At 45.1% G+C, this 24,443-nt stretch overlaps 1 protein-coding gene across 1 annotated transcript in view; it reads right to left on the reverse strand.

Annotated features, from left to right (window-relative positions):
* NRP2 (neuropilin 2) overlaps positions 1–24,443 on the reverse strand; it is a 132,634-nt gene that overhangs the window by 54,829 nt on the left and 53,362 nt on the right. The window contains exons 6-10 of the mRNA XM_007934867.2: positions 23,352–23,521; positions 21,122–21,277; positions 7,886–8,030; positions 2,593–2,942; positions 557–701 (exon numbers count right to left, since the gene is read on the reverse strand). Of these exons, the coding sequence (XP_007933058.1) occupies positions 557–701; positions 2,593–2,942; positions 7,886–8,030; positions 21,122–21,277; positions 23,352–23,521 (966 nt within the window). The remainder of the gene's footprint in view (positions 1–556; positions 702–2,592; positions 2,943–7,885; positions 8,031–21,121; positions 21,278–23,351; positions 23,522–24,443) is intronic.

Below are 24,443 nucleotides of genomic sequence, written 5' to 3' on the forward strand. Positions count from 1 at the left end.
TAGAGATGTCCCCAGCCTGTGACTGCACAGGGGCAGGAACCACCAAGGCTCCTGCCGCACGTGGGCAAGAAGTCCTATTCTTGTCAGCTCCCCCACAACAGGGTCCCTCCTGAGCAAATAAATGCCTTTTACAGATGTGGCTTCAAAATGAAAATGAAGTCTCTTAGCCACTGACATCTGGAGACCAGATTCAGACATAAACCGATTACTTTATTATCATGAGGGGTTTTTTTTCCTCCCCTAAATCAACAGCCACAGCTCTCTGGTCTGAAGAGGCAAGGTCTAATTGAATTTGGGTGGGTGGTGTGCGGTTATGATTTGTTTTTGAGAGACTTGGGTTGGAGAGCTATAGTGATCCTTTAAAACAGACACAGCACATCCCTTCAGAAGCTGTTCTGGGTCCAGAGGCTGCAGTACCCATGGCTGAGGCAGGAGAACCCAGCCAGATCAGGGCAGGCAGCTACACAGGGTTTCACCAGGGATGGCTGCCCTCTCTCAGGACATCCTGGGAAACCAGAGTCATAGACTATGTGAGTGAGGAGGAAACAGGCCTTACCTGTCCAGTCACAGCCCAGCACCTCCAGCCGCATTCCGATCCCTGCCGGCGACCACCTCTCGGGGTACACCCGCACATACTGTGCCGGAATGGGGTCAAACCTCCGGATGTCAGGGGTGTCATAGTGCATGTTCCCTTCAAATAGCTGCAGGGGAGACAGGTCACTCAGCTCTTCTCATATGCGACCTCCTTTCCTCCTCTTCCCCAACCCCCTTTTCCCGTCTCTCCCTTCTCTTCACACCCAACCAGAAGGGTGGCTGCTGATCCATGGTCACTGGAACATTATAATCCATGGGACCCATTCATGAGCTCCAATCTCAGACCCAGGTTTTTATTCACTGGGAAGGTGGTGGGGACCCAGAAACATGGAGAATAGGGAGCAGGCAAAAGTGGCAATTGCCAGGTTCTCTTTTTTATGCTGGGTCTGGAACCGAGGACTCAGGGAAATACCAGGTTCTGAGTGAGTCTTAGACTGAACTTTGCAAGAGAGAAGAGACGGGAGCTTAGACTGTTTAGAAGTCTTTGGTTACAGAAAAAGGGATGCTTCTTTGGTGCTGGAAAGTCTAGATTTAGGAAGTCTAGTTGAATGATAGTTCCAGTTGACTGAGTGCCTGAAGGGAGAATGACCAACCCTTTCTCTATGTTAATGACAATGCTCTTTGTTCACAAACACAGTCTATGAATGTGTTTCCCAATCCTTTGCTTAGTGGAGGTAATTGTCAAAAGAAATCTCACCCAGAACCTCAGTGCATTAATATGATAACGTGGAGCCACCCAAGGTGAAGCTGCGCGGGGGACGCACCCCCAGAGCACATCTTAAAACCACTGATCTAGGTGAATGGCAGGTTTAGGGGTGGCTGGGCCCCCAGGAATGCTGGAGGGTCATCCCATTTTCCAGGATGCCCCAAATTCTTAATTTCATAAAGGGGGCAGTCATAGGGCAGGCAGGCAGGCTCTGACCCCAGCTAAGACCATCTCCTTTCTCAGACCTCTGGAATGGTCAACAAGGGCCCAGGGTCAGCTCTCCCTGGGGAAGCCTGTGGCCCAACTTCTGCTGTGACCACAAGGGTTCTGGTTACCAAGCCCTGAGCCTTCCCAAGCCTCTGAAATTATGAGTGGGGAATTGACATCAGCATGACAAAGCCTTCAATCCAGTCCTTGCTTCTGCATTCAGAATAGAAACATTTCTTTAGCAAAGGTGGTTGAACACAGACACGTGATGTATCCTTCTTTTTGGGGGCCAAGCTCATCTTAGAAAAGCAAGGGGTAATTTAGGAATGAGGATAGTGAAGCCTGGCTAACCAGGAGATTAGCCAGGAGGACAGAGGGATGGTGTTCTCTCCCCATCTTGGACTCCTGGGCGTCATGTGTGGAAGCAAGCCTTCACCCCTCTGATGGCAGAGGAGTGGGTGGTACTGGCCTGAACTTCTGACCCACAGTAAGTTTATCTTGGTTCTCGCAGCCTCAGTACAAGATGCGGGGAAGATCTAAGTAGCCAAGAGTAGGAAAATGTAAAGGCATACAGCAACATCCAGAAAAATAGTTATTTTGGAAGTATACCCTTTGTTTCTATAGCCAGGCCTCCAAAAAACACATCCCCTTTGGTCGCCTGGCCAATTTCAGGGAAATTTTATTTCCAGGAGGGTATAAAGCTGGTAGAACTTTATAAACAGGTAGCAATTAACAGTGGCTAGGCACTTGGGATTTGGAATAACTGATGGTGTCTGAATCATGACTCTACCATATGCAAACTGTGTGGCTCTAAGCAAGATTGCAAGCCTCATTTTTATCATCTCTAAAATGGGGGTGACAAAAGATCTGGCTTATAGAGAGGTTTTGAGGATTGAAAGTCTAAATAAGGCATTTAGTATAATACCTGGCACAAAGTGAGCTCTCATCTGGTATTTGCTGTTTTGTTATGATTATTAAATCGTAGGGGTTTGATGATGCCTTCTAGATGGGAAATCAGCATCCCCACACCCCACTGAACCTCCTGGTCTGGAGTAAGGGTACAGACTCCTCCAGGAATGACCCACCTTTGGCTGCAAGATCCTGGAGTCCTGAATGTATTCCCAGTCTTTGCCATTTAAGCTGTAGGAGACTTTGAACTTGCGCACAAATGCCCTGGCTTCCACTGCAGTGATGCTGTCTCCTCCGCGGGCTCCCTGGATGATGACACCCTTCACTGTCTTTGGGGCTCCCAGGTCCACCTGGAGCCACTCCTCACCCGGCTGGGCCTGGGGGATCCGAGGGAACCAGCCCGAGCGGCTACTGACCAGGCGGGCTGCACTGGGGTTCCACAGGTACTCGCGGGTAGAGGAAGCAGAGATCTGGGAGTCGGCGATAAGGCCTGAGAGCATCCCCAGCATATTGGAGCAGGGGGCATCTACAGAGAAGGGAGGAAGACACAGTCATGGATGAGCCCTACTTGCTGGGACCATTCCATTAGCAGAGAGCTACTACAGATCCCGATTACCAAGCCCTTTAGAGCAATACTGCTCGCTTTGCATTCCGAGGTAGTGTGACACTGTGGTTGAGAGCACAGCCTCCAGAGTCAGACTGCCTGAGTTCATGTCCCAGTTCTGTCACTTACTAGCAGTATGACCTTGGGCAAATTATTTAATTGCTCTGTGCCTCAGTTTACCCAGGTTGGAACTAGGGGTAATAGCAACAATCTCATGGCATTATAGCAAACATTCCATCAGTTAATATGTAAAAGCACATATAATAGACCATTACCAATTCATATTTACAGCTCTAACAAGATGTCAGGGGCCCCTCAGAATGAGTGTCTGGCATATCCTTGTTGGTGACACTAGTCCCCACTAACCTTCCCAAGGATAGGGTGTACAGTGGAGGCCAGTGAGCACTGACTTACTTCCTGGATGGTCATTTGGCCAGTGAGGTCAAAGTCCTCTTGAGGGCCACTGTCACATCTTTTACTTCCACATAGGTTACCATAGCTCTTTATTGCCTCAGGTATTCCTCACGTGCTGTTCCCATTACCCACAATGCTCTTCTGACCGTTACTCCCCACAAGCTTAAGTCTAACATCCTCATAAAAAGCATCCCCAACCTTTCAACCAACAGTGAAGGAGGTCTCCTCAGTCATTGTTCTCAGAGCACCCAGGTCCTTTCCTTCAGATATTCACCTAATTTATAATTATCCAGTACTTGCATTTGTTTATTAGCTGTCTCACCCACTAGCCTGAAAGTTCCAGGACAGCAAAGACCCCACCTGCTTTGTTGGCATCTCTGTCCCCAGCTCCCAGTGTGGGGCCTCACACACAGCATGCCCTCAGTAAGTATCTATGGAGCAAAGGAGTGTGTGGGGAATGTGTGAATATATGGTGTCTGGTTGAGACAGGAGGGAATATTATTTGAGAGTAGAGGCTCTGGATCCAAACTGCCTAGATTCAAACCCTAGCTCTACCACTTGTGGGCTAAGCAACTTAGCTCTCTAAGTCTTGGTTTCCTCTTCTGTAAAGTGGAGAGAATAACAATACCTACCTCAAAATTTCCTTATAAGGATTATAAAAGATAATGCACCTTACATGCTTAGTATGGAACCTGGTACATAGTTAGCACTCAGTAAACATTAGCTAAATGCTTTTTGTTGAAGTTTTAACTAATATTTACTGAATGTTAGTGAACAAATCTGTCTTATAGGAAGTACAGGCAAAATGCTACTTAGAAGTTAGGATGGCAAGACTTCATATTCCTTACTTTGGACATGTTATCAAGGGGATCATGCTTGGTAAAACAGAGGAGCAGTGAAAAAGAAGACCTTCAAGAGAGGGATTGACACAGTGACTATAATAACAGATTCAAACACAACGATTGTGAGAAAGATGCAGGATCAGGCAATGTTTTATTCTGTTATACGTAGGATTGCTATGAGTTGGAGGGTGGGGGAGACCAAGAAATGAGCAGAGCAGTGTAGACTGTTAGGGGAGACAAACTTGTCTGTCAGTTTGTTCTACTGAGATGGCTTGAGTGTTGCTGTGAGGCTGGAGGCTATGCCACTGGTGTTTCAAATGCCAGCAGGGTTACCCATGGTGGACAGGTTTCAGGGGAGCCTCTAGACTAAGACAGACTGGGAAGAAGGAGGAGGCCATCCACTTCTCAAAGAATTGGCCAGTGAAGACCTTATGAATAGCAGTGAAACACTGTGCAATGTACTCCCAGAAGCTGAGCCCTTCAAGTCTGAAGGTACTCAAAGTATGCTGGAGAAGACCTCCCGCCTCAGAGGAGAGCTGACCTTAATGATATGCATAGAGTGAAGCTCTGAGGATCCCCATTTGCTGATGTGGTACATCTCAAGATAAGAAGAAACAGCTGCAAACATCCATTAATAATCGGAACATCGAAGGAACAAAGTATGAATCTAGGAAAACTGGAAGTTGTCAAAAAATGAAATGGAACAAATAAAGATCAATATCCTAGGCATTAATGAGGTGAAATGGACTGGTTTTGGCCATTCTCCATCAGACAAGCATATGATCTACTATGCTGGGAATGATAAATTGAAGAGGAATGGTGTGGCATTCATCATCACAAAGACTGTTTCAAGATCTGTCCTGAAGTACAACATTGTCAGTGATAGGATAATATCCATATGCCTACAAGGAAGACCAGTTAATATACTGCTATTGTTCAAATTTATGCACCAAGCACCAATGCCAAAGATGAAGAAATTGAAGACTTTTACCAATTTCTGCAGTCTGAAATTGACCTAACATACAATCAAGATGTGTTAATTATCACTGATGATTGGAATACAAAAGTTGGAAACAAAGAAGAATCACCGGTAGTTGGAAAATATGGACTTGGTGGTAAAAATGTTGCTGGAGATCACATGATAGAATTTTGTAAGACCAATGAGTGATTCACTGCAAATATCTTTTTCAACAACACAAAAGGTGGCTATACACGTGGACTTCACCAGATGGAGTACACAGGGATCAGATTGACTACATCGGTGGCAAGAGGTGATGAAGAAGCCCAATATCTTCAGCCAAAACAAGGCCAGGAGCTGGCTGTGAAATAGGCCATCAATTGCTCATATGCAAGTTCACATTGAAGCTGAAGACAATTAAACCAAGTCCACAAGAGCCAAAATATGACCTTGATTATACTCCTGTTGAATTTAGAGACCATCTAAAGAATAAATTTGATGTATTGAACATCACTGACTGAAAACCAGAGGAACTGTGGGATGACATCAAGAATATCATCCATGAAGAAAGCAAAAGGTCATTAAAAAGACAGGAAATGAACAACAGACCAAAATGGATGTCAGAAGAGACTCTGAAACTTGCCCTTGAATGGAGAGTAGCTAACGCGGATGGAAGAATCGACAGGATAAAAGAGCTGAACAGAAGATTTCAAAGAGCAGCCTGAGAAGACAAAGTCAATTATTATAATGAAATGTGCAAAGATCTGAGTTGGAAAACCAGAAGGGAAGAACACATCCTGCATTTCTCAAGCTGAAGGACTGAAGAAAAAATTCAATGCTTGAATTGCAATATTGAAAGATTCCATGGGCCATATGTTGAATGATGCAGGAAACATCAAAAGAAGATGGATGGAATACACAGAGTCATTATACCAAAAAGAAATGATAGATGATTATCCATTTCAGGAGGTGGGATATGATTAAGAACCAATGGTATTGAATGAAGAAGTTGAAGCTGCACTGAAGGAATTGGCCAAAAAAAAAGGCTCCAAGAATTGATGGATACCCATTGAGATGTTTCAACGAATGGATGCTCTCACTGGAGGCACTAACTCATCTATGCCAAGAGATTTGGAAGACAGCTACCTGGCCAACTGACTGGAAGAGATCCATATCTGTACCCATTCCAAAGAAAGGTGATCCTACAGAATGTGGAAATTATCGAACAATATCATTAATATCACATGCAAGTAAAATCTTACTGAAGATAATTAAAAAATGGTTGCAGCAGTTTATTGACAGAGAACTTCCAGATTCAGAAGGGGATGTAGTGTGAGAGATATCATAGCTAATGTCAGACGGATTTTGTCTCAAAGCAAAAAATACCAGAAAGATGTTTACTTGTGTTTTATTGACTATACAAAAACATTTGATTGTGTGGATCATAACAAATTCTGGATAACATTGAGAAGAATGAAAATTCCAGAACACTTAACTGTACTCATGAGGAACCTGCACATAGACCAGGAGGCTGTCATTCAAACAGAACAAGGGGACACTGCATGGTTTAAAATTAGGAAGGGAGTGTGTCAAGGTTGTATTCTTTCACCATACTTATTCAATCTGTATGCTGAGCAAATAATCCAAGAAGCTGAACTATATGAAGAAGAATGTGAACTTACTGATGAAAATTAAAGAGTGCAGTTTGCAGTATGGATTACACCTCAATATAATGAAAACAAAAATCTTCACAACTGGACCAATAAGCAGTATCATGATGGAAGGAGAAAAGATTGAAGTTGTCAAAGACTTCATATTCCTTGGTTCTACAATCAACACCAATGGAAGCAGCAGTCAAGACATCAAAAGACGAATTGTATTGGGCAAATCTGTTGCAAAAGACCTCTTTCAACTGCTGAAGAGCAAAGATGTCTCCTTGAGGATTAAGATGCGTCATGGTATTTTCAATCACCTCATATGTGTGTGAGAGCTGGACAATGAATAAGGAACACCCAAGAAGAGTTGCTGCTTTTGTGGTGTTAGAGAAGAATGCTGAAAGTACTGCCAAAAGAACTAACAAATCTGTCCTGGAAGAAGTGCAGCCAGAATGCTCCTTAGAAGCAAGAAAGGCCAGACTTCGTCTCACCAACTTTGATCATGTTGTCAGAAGAGACCATTCTCTGGAGAAGGACGTCATGCTTGGTAAAGTGGTGGGTCAACGAAAAAGGGGAAGGCCTTCAATAAGATGGATTGACACAGTGGCTGCAGTGATGGGCTCAGGTATAGTAGTGATTGTGAAGTTGGCACAGGATTGGGCAGTGTTTCGTTCTGCTGTACACTGTGTCGCTATGAGTCGGAGATGACTTGATGGAACCTAACAACAACATGAGTCAGAGCTGACTGGATGACATTTAACAACAACAAATGTTACCTTGTAGAAACAGTAATGGCTTAATACATACATTGTCCATCTATACACACCAGCATGCATAATGAATGAATGAAAAAACAAACTCTGGTAGGACTTGATTAATTGGGCCAATCCTTCTGAAAAGCTCGATTTTCAGTTATGCTGATTGCAAATGGCTTGAAACAGGGAGCAGAGCTTGGGACCCAATTAGCAACTCAACTCATTAGAGCCCCCACCTCACCTGTGACACGGCAGCCGAAGAGCTCCAACCGGAGGGCAACACCCGAGTGCCAGGTCTGAGGCCGGATCCTAATGAACCTTGTCAGCAGCGGCGTGTGGAGCTTGTTCAGAACCACCTCGGTGGCATCATTGTTGGCTTGGAATACCTATAACATGAGATGAGAATCCACCTTACTGAAATCCCTGTTCGTAGTTTCATCACCAGAGCTGTCTTCTCTGTCTGAAGTGGGTAGGAAAGTTCTATTGAATTGTATTTCCCTCAAGTTTAAAAATAATCAGTGAGTTTGTTGTTGTGGGCTTTCTTTGAAATACCATGGGAAAAAAAAAATAATTTCTCACACTGTTCTAACTTGGAAACAATAAATGGTTTTCACACAAACTTTTGGAGGGAAGGAAAATGTTGCCTTTGGGCTGAGAGCAAGCAGAGGAAGGAGGCTCGAAAAGAAAAACACTTCAGAAGTGAAGATGAAAAAAAGAGAGAGAATAAATTATCCTTTAAAAACAGAGAGGAAATGTTCATCCTTGAGGGGTAGCCATCCTTACTCAGTAGTTTGAACTTGACACACCCTCTTCCTTATGTTGTAGTCAGAAAGGAATATTTGCAGGAAATTTTATAATTGTAAAGTGCTTCATAATTGTTTCTGCTAGTTACTTAAAGGCCTCTCTATTCTGTGACTGGGTGAGGGGCACAATCTGCCCCCAGTGCCCCTGTGTCAATCAACACTTTCACGGTTCCCTCTGGTCTTTGTTGTAGAGTCAGGGTTGCAGACCGGCCCTTGGAGTCCTGCTCTGGCTTCCTCTAGCTTTAGTCCCCACCCAGTAATGAAATCCATCCCTGTCCCCATCTGACCAATACATCTCTTATGGGATGAAGGGCTTTTCGAAGTAGCTCCTGACCCAACATGGTAGGAACAAGTCCCAGCTTACCAGATGGCTCGAATCAATAACCACCATATGGAACTTATGCTTTTTTGTGCTGTCCATTAAAAGTAAGTATGTGTGGATTAAGTAGATGTGGGATGCTCTTGGTACTCTGGATAAAGATGGAGGGAAAATCAACCAACTAACCAATCAACACTTCTAAACCATACCTGTCATACCTACAACAACCACATTACTCAAAGCTCACTGCAACAACCAACAGCCCCTGGGTAGGCAAAGTCAATACCTCACTTTATGATACCCAGAACATGCTTGGTGTTTGGGGCACTGACAGGGCCAGGACAAGAGGAATAAGGAAACTGGCATATTTGAATACCTTTGAGCCAGACACTGTGCAGACAAAATTATCTCTACAGCACCCTGAAAGGTATTATTATCTCCATTTTATTGATGGGAAAACTGAGACTCAAAGATGTCTGTGTGGATCCAAAGCCCTTGCCATATTTGTAGGCTTTGAGCTTGCAGTTGCTGAGGTTGACCCTCATCTCTTTTAATAAATTTACAGTGTTTTTACTGATGGCTAGGAGCTCTGGTGGGGTAGTGCCTAAGGCATTTGACTGCTAACCAGAAGACTGGTGGTTCAAACCCACCAGCCACTCCATGGAAGGAAGATTGGGAAATCTGCTTCCATAGATTGGGAAATCTACTGCCTCAGAAACCCAAAGGGGGTCACTATGAGTCAGAATCAACTCAATGGCAGTGAGGTTTTTTTTTTTTTTTAGGACTCATGGAGCTCCTAAAGTCTCCGAGCATGAACTGCAAGCAACTCTCAGTTGCTGTCTGGTGATATCTTCCCAGTCTCAATTTATAATCCCACCTTAGAATGGCTTTGGGTAATAGCAAAGAGCAGGATAAGATGCTTAGAGCCAAATTAACAACATAGTCCTTTCTTCTCCACGGACTGCAACGAGGCACTCCACCATTTGGCAACCTTGAACTCTCCATAGTTCCCTAAGGTTAAAAGTTAGGGCCATTTAATGACAGACCACATTTAATGATTTGACCTTTTACTGTCAAATGAGGGGACGCAGCTTGCTCAAGACAAATAGAGGAGAGGAGAGAAGGCAACAGGTGTTCACTAGCCCACCATATTCAGTTTAAACCCCTTGTTCGTGATGCTAACTAAGCCCCCTGAATCTGGGGTCTTCTACCCAGCTCACCCAGCTTGCTGCCCCCTCTCCTTTCCTGGAGAGCCCTCTTGTCCTGGTCCTAAGCTGTTGGTTTCCTTCTCTGCTGCCTTGCTGACCACAGGGAGGAGGACAGGGGAGAACCGGTTGAGTACATTTCTCTCTCAGGTTCTATTTGCTGTCTTCTGCATTGTGATTGAGGACAAGGAGGGGCAAGGAGGTAAGGCAATTAGGAAGGAAGTGGGGCCCAAGGAATGAAGCCCATGTGTGGCACAAATGGTTAAGTGCTCAAATATTAGCCAAAAGGTTGGCAGATCTAACCCAACCAGAGGTGCCTCAGAAGACAGGCCTGGCAATCTGCTCCTGAAAATCCTGCACACATGGGCCTGCCAGGAATCGGAATCGTGGCAACTAACAACAGCAACAGGGCTCAGGGATACAGAAAGAAAGAGTCAGTGGAGGCTGGGGGAGGGCCTAAGGGGAGGAGCGCTCAGCTCTTTGTGAATTCTTAATCACAGAGAAAGATGATCAGAGAGGAGGAAGCAGGGCCCAGGAAAGCTCTGGCCTCACCATCCCCATCCCTGGGCCTCCCCGGGGCTGCCAAGAGGCTCTACAGCTCTGAGGAAAGGGAAGGAAGAACTGAATCCAAGGACAAAAGATGAATCAGTTCTCCCAGAATTCAACACAAGGCAGAGGTTTTCCATTTGTTTTTGTTTTGCTTTCTTTTGGCAGGGAAGAAACAAATGTAGCCCTTTGCTTACTTAGGGTGGGTGCTGTGAGCAGCAGGGGCCATCCCTGGGCTGCTCCTGTCTGGGGAAGGTGATTGTGACTGTGTGTGGCCTCTGTCATGAGGTACTAAGAAACTCATTCATATGGGGTAGGGGGACTTTATTTGCCACTTGAATACATAATGGAACTTTTGAGAGGATTTGAACTTTACCACAGCTGCTAATCCACAGCACACACACCACGCTGGTACCGTTTAGAAACACAGCACGTTTGATGTGTTTTTAATATCCAGTTTTATCTTATCTGACCCCTTCATTTCTCAGCCTTGGCAGACAACACCAAGAACTCTTTTCTTTTCCCCTTCAGTAAGGAAATGATTGCTTCCTTGAACTACCTTGGGGAATGCTGGTGTGTGCGTGAGTGTGTTTGCATGTGGGCATGTGGGTGCACATGCTTGTGTGTACGTGCCTGGGGAGGTGTTGGAGTCCTTGTGGACACAGGCTTTGGGTGACTCTTCTTGGCCTCAGCCTGCAGAGGTACCAGGCAGAAAGGGAGACCCGCACAAGGATCATCAGCCTACACAGACTACCTGCTGCCCAAATTGAAGTTGAGTCTACCGTTCCACCTTGCCTGTAGACTCCCACACCTGGAACCAACTGGAGGCCCTTTACAACTTAGCTTCAAATTATTCTTCATGTTTCTCAGACTAGTTCCTTCCTCGTTTCTGCTTTGCTCTTGACCTCGTGTTCGAATCTGCCCTTTGTTCTCTGGGCCCTTGGCTGAAGGAACACAATCTTACTCTATTAAACCTATGAAACACCTCTTACTATGGGTGGGGCACACTTGGTGGGAGGGGGCAGAAAAACAAAACACAAAACTACCAATGAACAAGGAGCCAGGAGACAGCTTCCGCTGATTAGCTTCTAAGTGTGGGCAAATATTTCTACCTCCCCCGGTCCCCAATTTACAACTCTGCTAAATGAAGGGGTTGCAGAGTTGATTTCTAAGGTCCTTTCCACCCCCCAGATTCTAAAGCTCTCTTCACAAGGGCTTTCAGATCTAGTTTGCAGTTCAAACTACCTCAAGAGTGTCCACTTTGTAACAGGGTCATTAGAGTTACACATTGTCCCTTATAGGCTAAGTGCTTTTATGGACAAGTGCTGTGGATTTTTACAAATATATACTTCAAATAGTGCCCACAACACTCAGTGAGTGCTCCACTCAGAGGATGGATACACCTGGTTGATATGTCGGTCCAGTAACAGTTCAAATTATTAATAACAAAGAGTAATGAATAACACCACCTTGGTCCTTACATATTGTCTTTCGCCCAAATATATCAAAGTACAATTTATGAAAATCCATTTTTAATGAAATATTAAGCAGTTTCTATTTCTCCTGACCCAGTGGATTTATTTCTCCTGACCCAAGGTCTCTATTTTTCTCTCTGCATTTCCCTATTTATAGTTGGTAAATGCTATCATATATTATACATCTTTATGACTTTCTCAATGCTTCTGTGGTTTCAGAATCACCCTTCATATGTTTTCTGATCAAATTCCCTGAGATGGATTCTTGGCTTCCAGTCTAGGCATCACAAGGTAAAGGGCTGTGTGCATGGGAAGTGATGCCAGGAAATTGGTTTTATTCCTTATTCCCTGCTGACTCACTGAATCACTATAGGCAAATCAATAAACCTTAGATACCTTGGTTTCTCCTTCAGAAAATAAAGTCGATAACAGGCTTGCAGATAGACACTAAAGTTTACCCGCCCTCTCTGCTGGCTCCAACGCCTGCACAGACCCAGGACAGACGTTACAGTGAAAGCTAAGCCACAAATAACGAATGAGCCTTTGGACCCCTGGCAGAGTTCAAGTTCTGAAAGCCATTGGCTCCAAAGCCCAACCTTGACACCAGAAAACTTTTACTCCATAACTTTGCAGAAAGATGTCAATGGTGAGAAAGAACAGTGGGTTGTCAGTGTATGTTATACCCAGATAGACATGTATCAAACATAATGATCAAACTTTAACATCTGCTTTGAAAACTGGATGTCATAGAGGATATACATTTTTATTAATTTTAAAAGGAAAGTCCTAAAATGGTTTGCTTTGCCACCCAAAGGAAAACCAAGTGCACGTTTAAGGTGACCCTAGCTTTCTTAGAAGGTGGGGATAGTGTTGGCTCTGTTGTAATTCTTGAAGGCGGGGGGGGGGAATATATATATATATATATATATACATTTATGATTTTAAAAAAAGAAGCTGTGTTCAACACAAAGATATCTTTAAGTGCATCTCTGTAAAAAAGAGTTTAAAAAATGATTCAGGCCACACAGTGGTTTGGATAATTCATTTGGTGCCTTGCTGAATTCTGAACATAATCCAACATTTCCAATTGATTCTTGAGCCTTCTGGTTTGTTGTCAGTTAAGACAGACTCTGAAAACCAGCATTTCTTGGATTTTCTGATTTACACCTCTTGAGGGACAGGGGGCACCTGCCAATTAAATTGGCTGCTATCCAATCTCCCAGTTTGGTTATTATCCACACCCCCCAGGAAAAGAAAATCAACATGTTTGACCATGTCTGTGAGTCTATAAGGAATGGACTCTATAATACAATATAAGAGAAAAGAAAATAATATAGATAATCTAATAAAAGCCTCTAGCTGGAAATCACCATAGATGGTTTTCAAGGTCATCTTTTCTCTGTTTCTCACTCCATTTCCACTCACAGCCACCTGTCTTTTGTTAACCCCTCCTTATGTGCTCTTTAAAGACCACACAATGACTTCTGCTCTGTGTTTTGGGGTCTGCGTACTTGTCTGATTTCTTTGTTGTTGTTATATGAGGTCCAGTCACTTCTGACTCATAGTGGCCCTTCAGTGACCTTATAGGACTGGGCAGAAATGCCCCATAGGGTTTCCTAAGCTGTCATCTTTAGAACTGCAGGTTGCCAGATTCAGGTCTTTTCTCCCAGAGAGTCGCTGGTGGGTTTGAACCACTGACCTTTCAGTGAGCAGCCAAATGTTTAACCATGATGCCACTAGGCCTCCTCTAGGCAGGAGCATTCTCTGTCTGCCTAGATCCCTCTCCTCTACAGCAGTAATCTTTGCTATCAACATTCAGGTGCTTAGGACAATATAGACGCTATATGTCATCATCTCTGCCTCAGGGGGCCAATGAGAGGGTTTCTGTCAGTCCTGAGCTCCTCTAAGGAGAAAGGCAGTATAAGCTCACAGTATTACCTGGCTGCTTAACCCTCCTAAATGAGGCAGACCCTTTGCTAGACAGATGCAGGCTCTCATTATATGCACTGCCTCCGATTTGAGTAGAGCTTCAGTATTCTGTCTGCACACGCCTGTCTCTTCATTACCTATGGTGTGACCTACAGTTTATTTCTATTTTGCTGTAAATATCTGAACGCGGCCAGCTCCAGGGACTGCAAAGAAAGCAGGAAATTTTTCAAAGACAACACAGTGCGGGAGCCCTGAGGTAGAAATTGTGCGTGAGATGTTCTTCTCTTTTTTTATTAATAAATATTTCTCTCCACTAATAAATGTTTCATCGCATCCAAAGTTCTCCTTTCCCATCTACTTGGCACAGATACTCAAGGAGGAGGAGAACAAAGCAGGCAGAAAGCAGAGGTGGCAGGAACGGAAGGCAGAAACTGGGGAAACCAGTAGCACATTTTAAAAATGTATCTGAGTAACAATTGTGCCGAGTTCTCCTGATTGTGGAATGCAGGCCCTCCTCCCTCACGGCCCCCCTGCCATTGTGTTTTCTCCAAAACCAGCCACTGGATCTACCCGTAAAAATAAATTGTTAATCTATTAATGTCATCCTATTTAATTAATTTGTTGCACCAAATAGGCAAGGTGGGGAGTGCTGCACTAGGGGAGAATAATGTTAAGGTAATGGGCATTGTTTTTCCTGTTTGCAGATTATGATCCTGACATTTCTCTCTTAAAACTCCTTCTTAAAGATCATTTAAAAAAAAAAAAAAATTAAAAGCTGCTTTCATTCTAGTGGATGTGGGAGTTAGGCCAGATGTAGAGTCCGAAGGGATGTGTCTGTGTGCATGTATATATCTGCATGATATATATGCATACATATAGAAATACACACACATCTACACACCCATCTACATATATACACACACATGTATATGTAAGGGGGGAGTAGGGGAAAGAAAGCTCACTCCCAACAAAATGCTCAGTTTTGACCCTGATGACCTCCTCTTTTCTCCTCTATGACTTTAGATTTTAGGGCTGTTTTTGTCATCAAGCAGTTTTCCGGACAGAGAGAGGAGCAGAAGTGTGTCAGGGGTGTTGGGCAGGGGAGGCTGGCCAGGATCCTCCTGGGTGGGGGTGGAGGTGGGTGGGATATATGTGTCCCCATCTGTGTGTGCCTTGTGGGGCCCACTAGATTTACTGCAGGATTATGTTACCCCCATGGAGACGCTGAGCCCTGGAACACAGCATACTAACAGGATTAGGGTTTCAGGATTCGAGACAGGAAAGCATCAGGGAGGAGAGGAGGACAGCTCAGGGATTTGGGGCTGAAGGAAGAGATGTGGCAGGGGAAGAGAGCAGCTTACAGAAAGGATGGGGCTGGCAGGGAATGGCTGATGTGCCCCCTCCACCCCCTGTAGAAGTGGATATGATTGCATTGTCTAATCATGGTTATACATGCTCTAAAGAGGGTCAACGCCCTTTCCACTGTCAGGAAGAGGGTCCTCCACACCTGAAAACTTCCTGCAACAGGCATGCCCACATTTCTTTAGGAGGTGCCTTTAACTCCCAGGTGGGATGCAAGTGCACAGGGTGTGAAGTTCCCAAGTGTGACTGCCACCTGGGTTCCTGTCCAGATGGACTCTCAGCAAACCACAGAGCAGGGATATGGTAACAGCAAAGAGCACTGCAAACTGCAGGTGAGGCTCTAACTCCAAACACTCATCTGGAGACACTGGGGTTGAGGCAAGGAGAGTGCTTCCCCAGACCAAGCATATCACGACTCCCTTCCTTGTCTCCTTCCTATTTGTTCATTGCCAACTGGCCTTTGCACACAGAGGACTGGCCTGGGAAGCACAAGAAATTTTGCATCAAAGCTGTGAGCACCGGGAAGGCTGGACTCAGCACTGGAGACAGTTCAGCACCCATGGGAGTTGGGTGAAGCCAGCCACAGGAGCCTGATAGGGAAAAGGTTCCAAGCTTACGTATAATGAAATTTTCCCTTAAGCTTCTTAAGTGGAGAGGGTAAAGGTCTGAGCTCATCCCATGCCAAATGAATAAGGGACAAACTTAATTATCTAGAGCACTGAATTCTTCCCAGTCATAATTGAGGGGGCAGATAAACTTGGGGGACTTGAACTTGTAAATGGCATTGGCCCTCTTTAGAGCACACATCACCATGACTAGATGATGCAGTCATATCCATGACTTCTGAAGGCCGATGACCATTAATATCTTATGGTTTGAGTCTTTGTCCTGATCTTATATACAACAAACGGTGGAAGCCAGTCACTCACCAAGAGGTGAAAAAAAAAACATTTCTTTTGAAAACTCAAGTAATTAACTAAAAGAACAATTTCTTCCCTAATGGAAGAGAGAGTCTAGGATGGCTAACACATCTGAGGCTAACACATTAGGAGCAGGCCTCATCAGATGAAGCAGTAAGGCCAGGATGACTTACCACAGTGTGCTCCAGACCTATGATTTTAAGAGGCTGATAAATATCCCATGGGGCCTTGTTACTTTTTAAATTGATAACTTGTTTCTGCTCAAGAAGAGCTTTGTGGGGCTAATACATTAATTGTATCTGTGGAGAGCCTTACATCCCCAGATCTCAAGTGCTTTGCCAATAGTAGCTGAAGCACCACCCCATTTGGGTGGACAGAAACACTGAGGCAGGGAGTTGCTAAGAGAAACTTACAAGGTTATATGGTGCATCAGCTAAGAGGAGCTGAAAATAGAAGTCCTGACACTCTAAATATTAGTTGAGTGATCTCCAGGTCTGGTTTTCTGACACCACTCTTTTAACTCCCAAGTCCGATAATTTCACAGAGGGTTTTCAACTCTCCAATGCATTTAAAAATGATTTGCTTTAATTTAGAAAACAAATACAGGACAGAGAACTTTTGAAGTGGAGTGTTTGTTTATTTGTTTGGAAAAGAAGTGGCCAAGTCAAACAAAGAACAACTTCTTCCAACTCTCTGTTTTCATGATTCTGTGATGAGGCCCAGACTCCAAAGTGAGAAGCCCAGCACTGTAGGGCCCGCTGTCCAAGCATGGCTGGCATTAGAGCTCCATGGTAGCAGAGGCTCTCAATGAAAATGGAAAATCTGTGGCTCTTAGACTGAACATCTGGGAAGTCACTGTCCCTCTGGATGCAAAATGACAAGGAAGGCCTACGTCTGATTGCTGAGAGTACCAGCTTGGAAATCAAAGTCTGGCGACCAGGCGTCTTACAAGGAGATTCCCCTGGTCCCCTATGTCCCTTGGGCAAATTACTTAGTCTCTGAGAGCTTCTATTCCATAGTCTGGGAAGCGCTGTTAAATTTTGAAGCAAGTCAGTCGGTGCCTGAGGGCTCTGTGAGCCCCTCGGAGGCCATCATTACATTAATATGTTGAGCTTAGTGCATTTCTGTCACTCATTATGGGGTAATTCTGAGAACTCTTGGATCCAGGCCTTACCTCATCCTGTCCTCAACCTCCCATCCTCAATCTGGCCATCAGGATACAGTTAGCACCCCACAGACTCTCTTTTATCCCAAATTCCTTCTAAATACATCTGAGTAGCCCAGCAATGCTGTGACTAGGAGCAAGGTAATCAGAGTTATACTAACAAGGACAATGGTCATGTTTACTAAATAAAGGAAACCTGAAAACTAGGGCTGTTACTTAGACATATAAGGGCAGTGTTCTCTCTGGGGGCCTCATCCCCCTGCCCAGACATCAGACATGGTCCCATCTCTCCGGCACAGCTGCCTCTCCAGTGCAGACTCATGGCATCAGCATTTCAGAGGTGGGCAGGACCTCAACAAGCCCTGTGGCTTTGAGCTCTTCCCATCTTTCTCCACGTACCCCTCTTAGTATCTGTATACATAATTATGTCTGAAATTATATATACACACACATGAACCAACTATTGTATTTACATTATGTCTGTGTTTGGGGGTGTTATTAGTACAGCTGGTAAAACCAAAAGCAGTAGTTTCTGCTTGTGGTTTCTGAAGAAATGTATGTGAAGCAATTTGTATAATCTAAGGGAGCACATGGGCTGGAAATGGGATCCATCAGGCGCACAAGCTCTCTGCCTTGTGGTTATGCCATAAATATGGATAAGGAGGGCCCTCCTTATATGAAAATCATAGGTTCTATAGCATGGCATGTGGAACTGGATATGGATTGGGGATGTGCTGTACATGTGGCCTGCATGACGGGGCTGCATTTTGCCAGAAGAATGCTTTAATACCCCAGAAATTATATAATTGCCTTTCTCACAGGCAACTAACAATTACTTGTTGGATGGAAAGAGACTAAGAAGAGGCTGGCTTACTGGCTGGGGAGACTGGGAGAGAGTTCCTCAGTCTTTCTCAACTAATGGCAGCAAGAAAGTCATTCCCCCACAGGCCTCAGCCCAGCCGAGTCCAAATTATAAAGAGTGTTTTGCAAAGAAATAGCACAGCCACCACCACCACTACCTTCAGCACTCATTAATCTTGTTTTCCTCGGATTTCCCCAATTCCCTGGTCTTTGGCACACTGTATCAGTGTTGACAGTGACCAGGGAATTGAAATTAAGTTCCCACATTTCTGACCCAACCATTCCCTTCTTCAAACCCTGTCCATCGGGAAGGCATTTCCCTCTGCGCCACAGAACAAAACGGGCCGCTGCCTCCACCCCTGGTTTGCTTGGCTTTTAGGTCCTGCTGTCTGAATTTTGCTTTCAGGTCCACCACTTAGCACCAGCTAGCTTGGCACAGCGCCCACCATGCAGCAGCTATAAAGAACCTCAGTCGTGGCACCCAGTGTGGAGAAAATCTCTCCCTTCACTGTCTGCACCCCTCCTCACCCGGCCGCCCCCTCATGGCATCAAATCAAACTGCGGCAGACTTGACAAATCTATTTGGCACAGTTCATTCAACTATTTCAACCCAAACAGTGCAGAGCGCAGCGCTGAGGCACTATGAACAGTGTGGAATCTGCACATTAAATACAGACATCGGGCAGATCTGCTAAGGAAGGGAGAGGAGGGATCATCTTGTGAGGGGGGACTGGGGAGGTCTCCCCGACTGCCAGCCACACCCACAGTGGGTGAGGGAGTGGCGAGGACTGGAGCCTAATTGGCAGACTTTCCACTTTCCTGTCTCCTTTAGGTACCTGGAGGGTGAATGGGAGATTGGGGGCTTTTTTTCTGCCCTAGCTTCCTTTATTTGGACAGGATTGAGTTCCTAAAAAAATCCAGGTTACCCCTTGGCTGCTGGGGAAAGAAATTTAGCCAACAGTGGGAAGAGTAGGAAAAAGAGAGAGAGAAAAAAAGAATGTATCCAATATGAAAACATTGAGAAGAAAGATTCTAAAGAAGACCATAAAGCTAAATTCAATTCTCAGGAAAATCCTCCTGAGAAGGGGTCAGAGGGCAGAATGAATCCCAGGGATAAAGCCAGGGAGGACAGCATTCTATCAAAATGTGCAGTGCTAAGGTATTTCCAAAAGCAGATTTCCTACAAATGGTGTTTTAAATAGCATCCCAGTCCATCTGCATGCTTTTAAAATGAGCTTATGCTATAGTATCCCTCTAGCCAGTCTGCTTAGTCATTGAGCCTGGATGGGGAGACAGTCAGGTGGACGTTCTTCTTCTCCTCCAGGACCCACAAAACCCAGTTGCTGGCCCTCATCTGCTTGAGCAGAGCTTCAGGGTTCTATTAGTTTCTTATTGAAAAGGGTAGGTGGGGAGAAGGTATGAGTGGCAAAGGACTAAGGAGGGATGAGGACTCAGCCCACGCTCTTGTCAGCACCCTCTTGACGAGTCCACCCCCACTGGTGCTTGGCAATTCCTCCTGAAATCAAGCCAGTGAGAAGCCAGACTTGCCCAACACCTCAAGGTGGGGAAGTCTCCTAGGGGCTGAGCACTTTGTTTTCTTTATCTGTGGAATGGGGGTACTTTTTTTTTTAAACCTGGTAATATCTAGAAGTCATGATTTTCAGATGAATAGGGCCATGTTACCAAAGCAACTTTATAATAATAATAATAATAATAATAATAAATTACTCAAAAATGGCAAGCTTCCTTGAGTGAAATAGTGCCAGTGGTATAGTGCAGGATTTTGGGGGCCCAAAGTCTCTAGTTGTTCCAAGAACAAGGGGCTTTGGGTCAGTGGCAGGAGCCAAGGACTCCCTTTGGGAAGGAGCTGGGGCACCTCTAGGCCTGGCCACGTGCTTCCTTTTTGATAATTCACATCATGGCAGACCAGGGTCCTGATGGAACTTTGGTGGTAAAGACATTCATCCTCTCCCTCCACCTCTACTTCCTTCCCCAGAAGGATGAGCAGTATCTGGGAATCCACATGACATCACATTCTTCTCACAAACCTAAGAGTCAGTGCATGATGAACCCAGTCTTCAGGGCCACCATGGTGCATGCTCCCATGACAGCATCCCTGCCCAGGTGAGACCCCCTGCTGTTTCCAATCAGCCCCCTGACCCATGGTCTGAGGGTATTGTATAACCAGCAGCACGCTGCCAACCCCAGCTGCAGGCCTGCTCACTGCCAGAATGCCATGTGTCTTCAGAAAGCTGAGTGCCAGACATTCATCCATATGTACAACAAAAACCCCACATCACCCACACGGACCACACCTCTGGGAACCGCAGCCACTGAAGGCACCAGCCGGGAGCATTCAGTGCCTTGTTGCCAAGCATGATTGCCAGTTCAGATCCCAGCTCCCTGACACACTGAATTTCTCCTCATTATTTATTGCCCTCTTTCTTCTCGGGGACATTGTGATTCCCTCTTAGGATTTGTGCCCTTTTATTTCAAGACCTCGGTAACTCCTGAACTGCAGCTTCATGTGGTGTTGTGATTGTTTGCCCAGCATGAAGAAGGGACTCAGGCCATCAATGCTCAATGAACCCTGTGTGGGGAGACACAGGCTGGGAAAGCATTTTCTCCTTCATTTGCAGTCAGAGAACACACTGCAAACTCTCTCACTGCTGCACAAGACGCATAAGCAGCCAGGCTGTTGGAGAAATGGTGTTTTCCAATCATTTTAACGTAGGAACGAATATTTGGAGGGCAACCATGTCCACTGCCTCCACCAATTATTTGAGCCACACTCGACAAGGCCTCCTCCTCGTATGGAGCTGAGTTGAAGCTCCTTCTGGCCCACCCTCGTGCACTGTTCAGCATGCATTTGAGACGGGGAAATGGATTCACCTTGTGGTTTTTGCCATGCCGGTACATCATCCAGTCCTCACCGTTCGTGCTGACTTCCAGCTTGTAGGATTTGACATAGTACCCATTTTGGGTTTCCCTGGATATTGCTCCCTGTGTTGCAATGGCCGTGAGCACGGTTAGAAATCGCAGGTCCACCTGGCGGGGAGAGGTGAGTGAGTAAGGGGATCATCACTTCCAGCGGGGGGAAGCATCTTGCTTTTTCTTCAAAGGGCACAACTCTAATACTGAGCACACAATCTGTGTCTGTGATGCAGACCTGTTGTTGCTGTTGTTATGTGCCGTTGAGTCGTCTCCGACTCATAGTGACCCCTCCTTGGGTTTTTGAGGCACTATCACTATGGAAGTAGATTGCCCAACCTTCCTTCTGAGGAGTGGCTGATGGGTTTGAACCGCCAGCCTTCTGGTTAGCAATCAAGTGCTTTAGGCACTATGCTACCAGAGCTCCTTGATGTCATCCTATGTATTTGTAATTAGCATCACTTTGTGATCCTACTGGACACTTAAACTCAACTTATTGGATGCTCAGTTGGACACCTTGGATATGTAATTTGATTCTTTCTTGCAAATCTGAATGGACAGTATTAAGTTTATCTGAGAGTAATCATTGACCATGTAGAACTATGATCTCCTCTAACTAAACAATGACCTGCTTGCATTGTGAAAGCAGATGTTGTTTTAAAGGAACGATCCAATCCAATCCAATCCACTCCACTCTAATCCAGTCCAATTCAATCCAATTCACTTATGATGCTCGAGTTGCATAAGCCACAGTTCATGTCTTCCCCTCCTCCCTTCAGCCCCTTATCCCATTGTATTTTTAGTTGTTCAGGTCACTAAGGGGTCAGAGGGCATGCAGAGTCTGTCCAAGCAATTAGGCTTATGCACCAACTCCTGACCTTTTGCTCTATGAAGAGAATGGCCAACATTTTAAAGCACATCCCCCTCCACAAATGCCAAACCCATTTGGAAATTGCTGGATGTCATTCCTTCGCTGGCCACAGTGCTTCTTAATGGCAATCTCTGTTTGACCAAAATTTACCCAGAGAACACTGGTAACATTCAATCCAGCAAACACTTATTGGATCTTTACTATGTGTTCAGCATTATTAAGCATTCAAAAGAAGTAAGTAATGCCATATATGTGCGTGAGAAACAGGTAGAGAGTAGTAAGCGAAGTGCATGAGTAAGGTTCAAAACTAAGAAATATAATCAATGGAATGCCCCAAAGAGCTCTGTACTGCTGATTACGCAGGAGAACTTTCTGGAAACTTTGCAGGATGAGAAGGATTTTGGAGAGGCAGAGACAGATAGCCTTAGAGTTGTGCTGTTAGAAACTCTGTGACCTCCAGAAGTTTATAAGCGGTCTTTTTCCCTTTCCTGTTGTCTGCCCTGTGAAGTCCATCTTAGAGCAGAGGTCACTATGTCACATCAGAGTGAGGACAGGCTTGTCAGTGGGGTCACTAGGCTGTCTGTCGTGTGTCATAAAAGCAGTAGTAGGTCTAGTGTGGAAGTAGCAGCTTGCTCTTTCCCTGTTTACTTCTTCCCAGGGGATGAGAACTGGACCAGTCTGTAGTGTGCAAGGGGAGATTACCCAAGGGGAGACTACCCAACCCAAAATGTAAGTCTTATTCAGAAGGAAAGCAAACACCAGTCTGAAAAGATGATGCAAAGCATCTTGGCGACTTGACTTTCATTCCTGGTAGTGACATTTTCCATGTGTCATTCTGATAGCTAAGTGCAAAAGACCTGCCTGGTAAGGTTCTCCTTAAACAGCAAAGAGCAGGAGGAGCTGCCATGCTCAGCTTGCACTCCAACAAGCATACCCTGAAGAAAATGCTTCCCCACCCAGCCCATTGCTGACGCCACCCTATGCCATGAATGAGGAAGGAAGATCTGGAACTGTTTATAGACTGTTCTTGGGCTATCCATAGGGACAAGACAGAAAGTATCGCCTGTCTCCTGCCAAATAACTTCTCCAAGGTGTGATATTCTCCACAAAAGCAGGAGGGTGTTTTACTCATCACGTTATCCTAGCATTTAGCATAGTATACTTGTATCTGGCACACATTTGTTTTCTCAGTGAATGAATGGAGTTCTTATATATGACAGTCATTTCTCTTTGTGCCCTTCTTTCACTCAAGCTCAGAAACCATTCCCCTGCCCCATCAATACACACACTCTGCACACCTTCTGGTATCTGAATAATTACCTGGAGATACTCCTTGTTGGAATCTAAGTTGGGGGTCCAGCCATTATCATCACCATGAAGCCGGCTTTGTTGAGGGGTCCACCTCCCGTCAGAGTAGGTAGATGATGCACTGATCTGTTCATTAGCAATCCGGCCGGACTCCATTCCCAGGGGGACATTGCACTGAAAGTCTGGGAATGCAGATGGTCAAGGGTAGAATTAGGCCTCTCACCCTCAAACACCAGGGACCCAAAAAATGCTGTTCCCTTCCAGGGACATGTCCTTGCAGGCACTCCCTCATCATGAAGACCTAATTATACACTCACACTTTAAAAACAACTACATCAAGTCATTGAGTTGACAACCACTCTGGGTCTGAAAGAAACTAAGTTGTACCTAAAAGAAATCAGGCTGTGGATAAATAAGAATCATAATACAAATTAAAAATACAATCTAGAGCACAAGTATTGTTAGTGCTGCAGGCTACGGATGCTCAGAGAAGCCAGATGCACCATTGCTGCAAGACAGGTAAATGAGAGACAGACCCGTGGCAATCGGGGTGGGCTGATACATCGCGGGAAGCCTGTTTTATTATTAAACACCCAGGAGGCACGTGTGCTTCTTTCCTTCACTCTCATGAGTTCTGGCACAAAAGACAGACATTACAAAGCATAGATACCTGTCTTTGGGAGACTACTCTACGAGCACTTGCATGCCACTCTATAGTCCTCTGCACCATTTGTCTGGACAAATAGACCCAGAAGTCACTTACTCTAGACTTGTGCCATCTGTTAAACTGCTGTCCTTCCCATGGATTCCATGGACACTGATCAATATTTGTGCATGCACGTGGCTGATAAGGGCCAGCAATCTTTTTCAGATATCAAACCTATCCTTTAGCTCTGTGACTGCATGGGCCATTTGCAGAACTGATGCAATTTGCCATCTTGCTTCTCTGTGACTCAATCTCCATAAGGACTTTGATGAAAAAAACAGAAGCAACACCCAGAACAAAACCCAGCCATGTTCCTGCAGGCCAGGCTGTTTTGTGTACAGTTACAAATGAGGTGAGCTGTCCACAACCCAGGCCGCGTTCCCTCAGCTTCAATCATT

The sequence above is a fragment of the Orycteropus afer genome, unplaced genomic scaffold, assembly GCF_000298275.1.
Source record: "Orycteropus afer afer isolate SDZICR_OR568_19922 unplaced genomic scaffold, OryAfe1.0 scaffold00002, whole genome shotgun sequence".
NCBI classification, from domain to species: Eukaryota; Metazoa; Chordata; class Mammalia; order Tubulidentata; family Orycteropodidae; genus Orycteropus; species Orycteropus afer.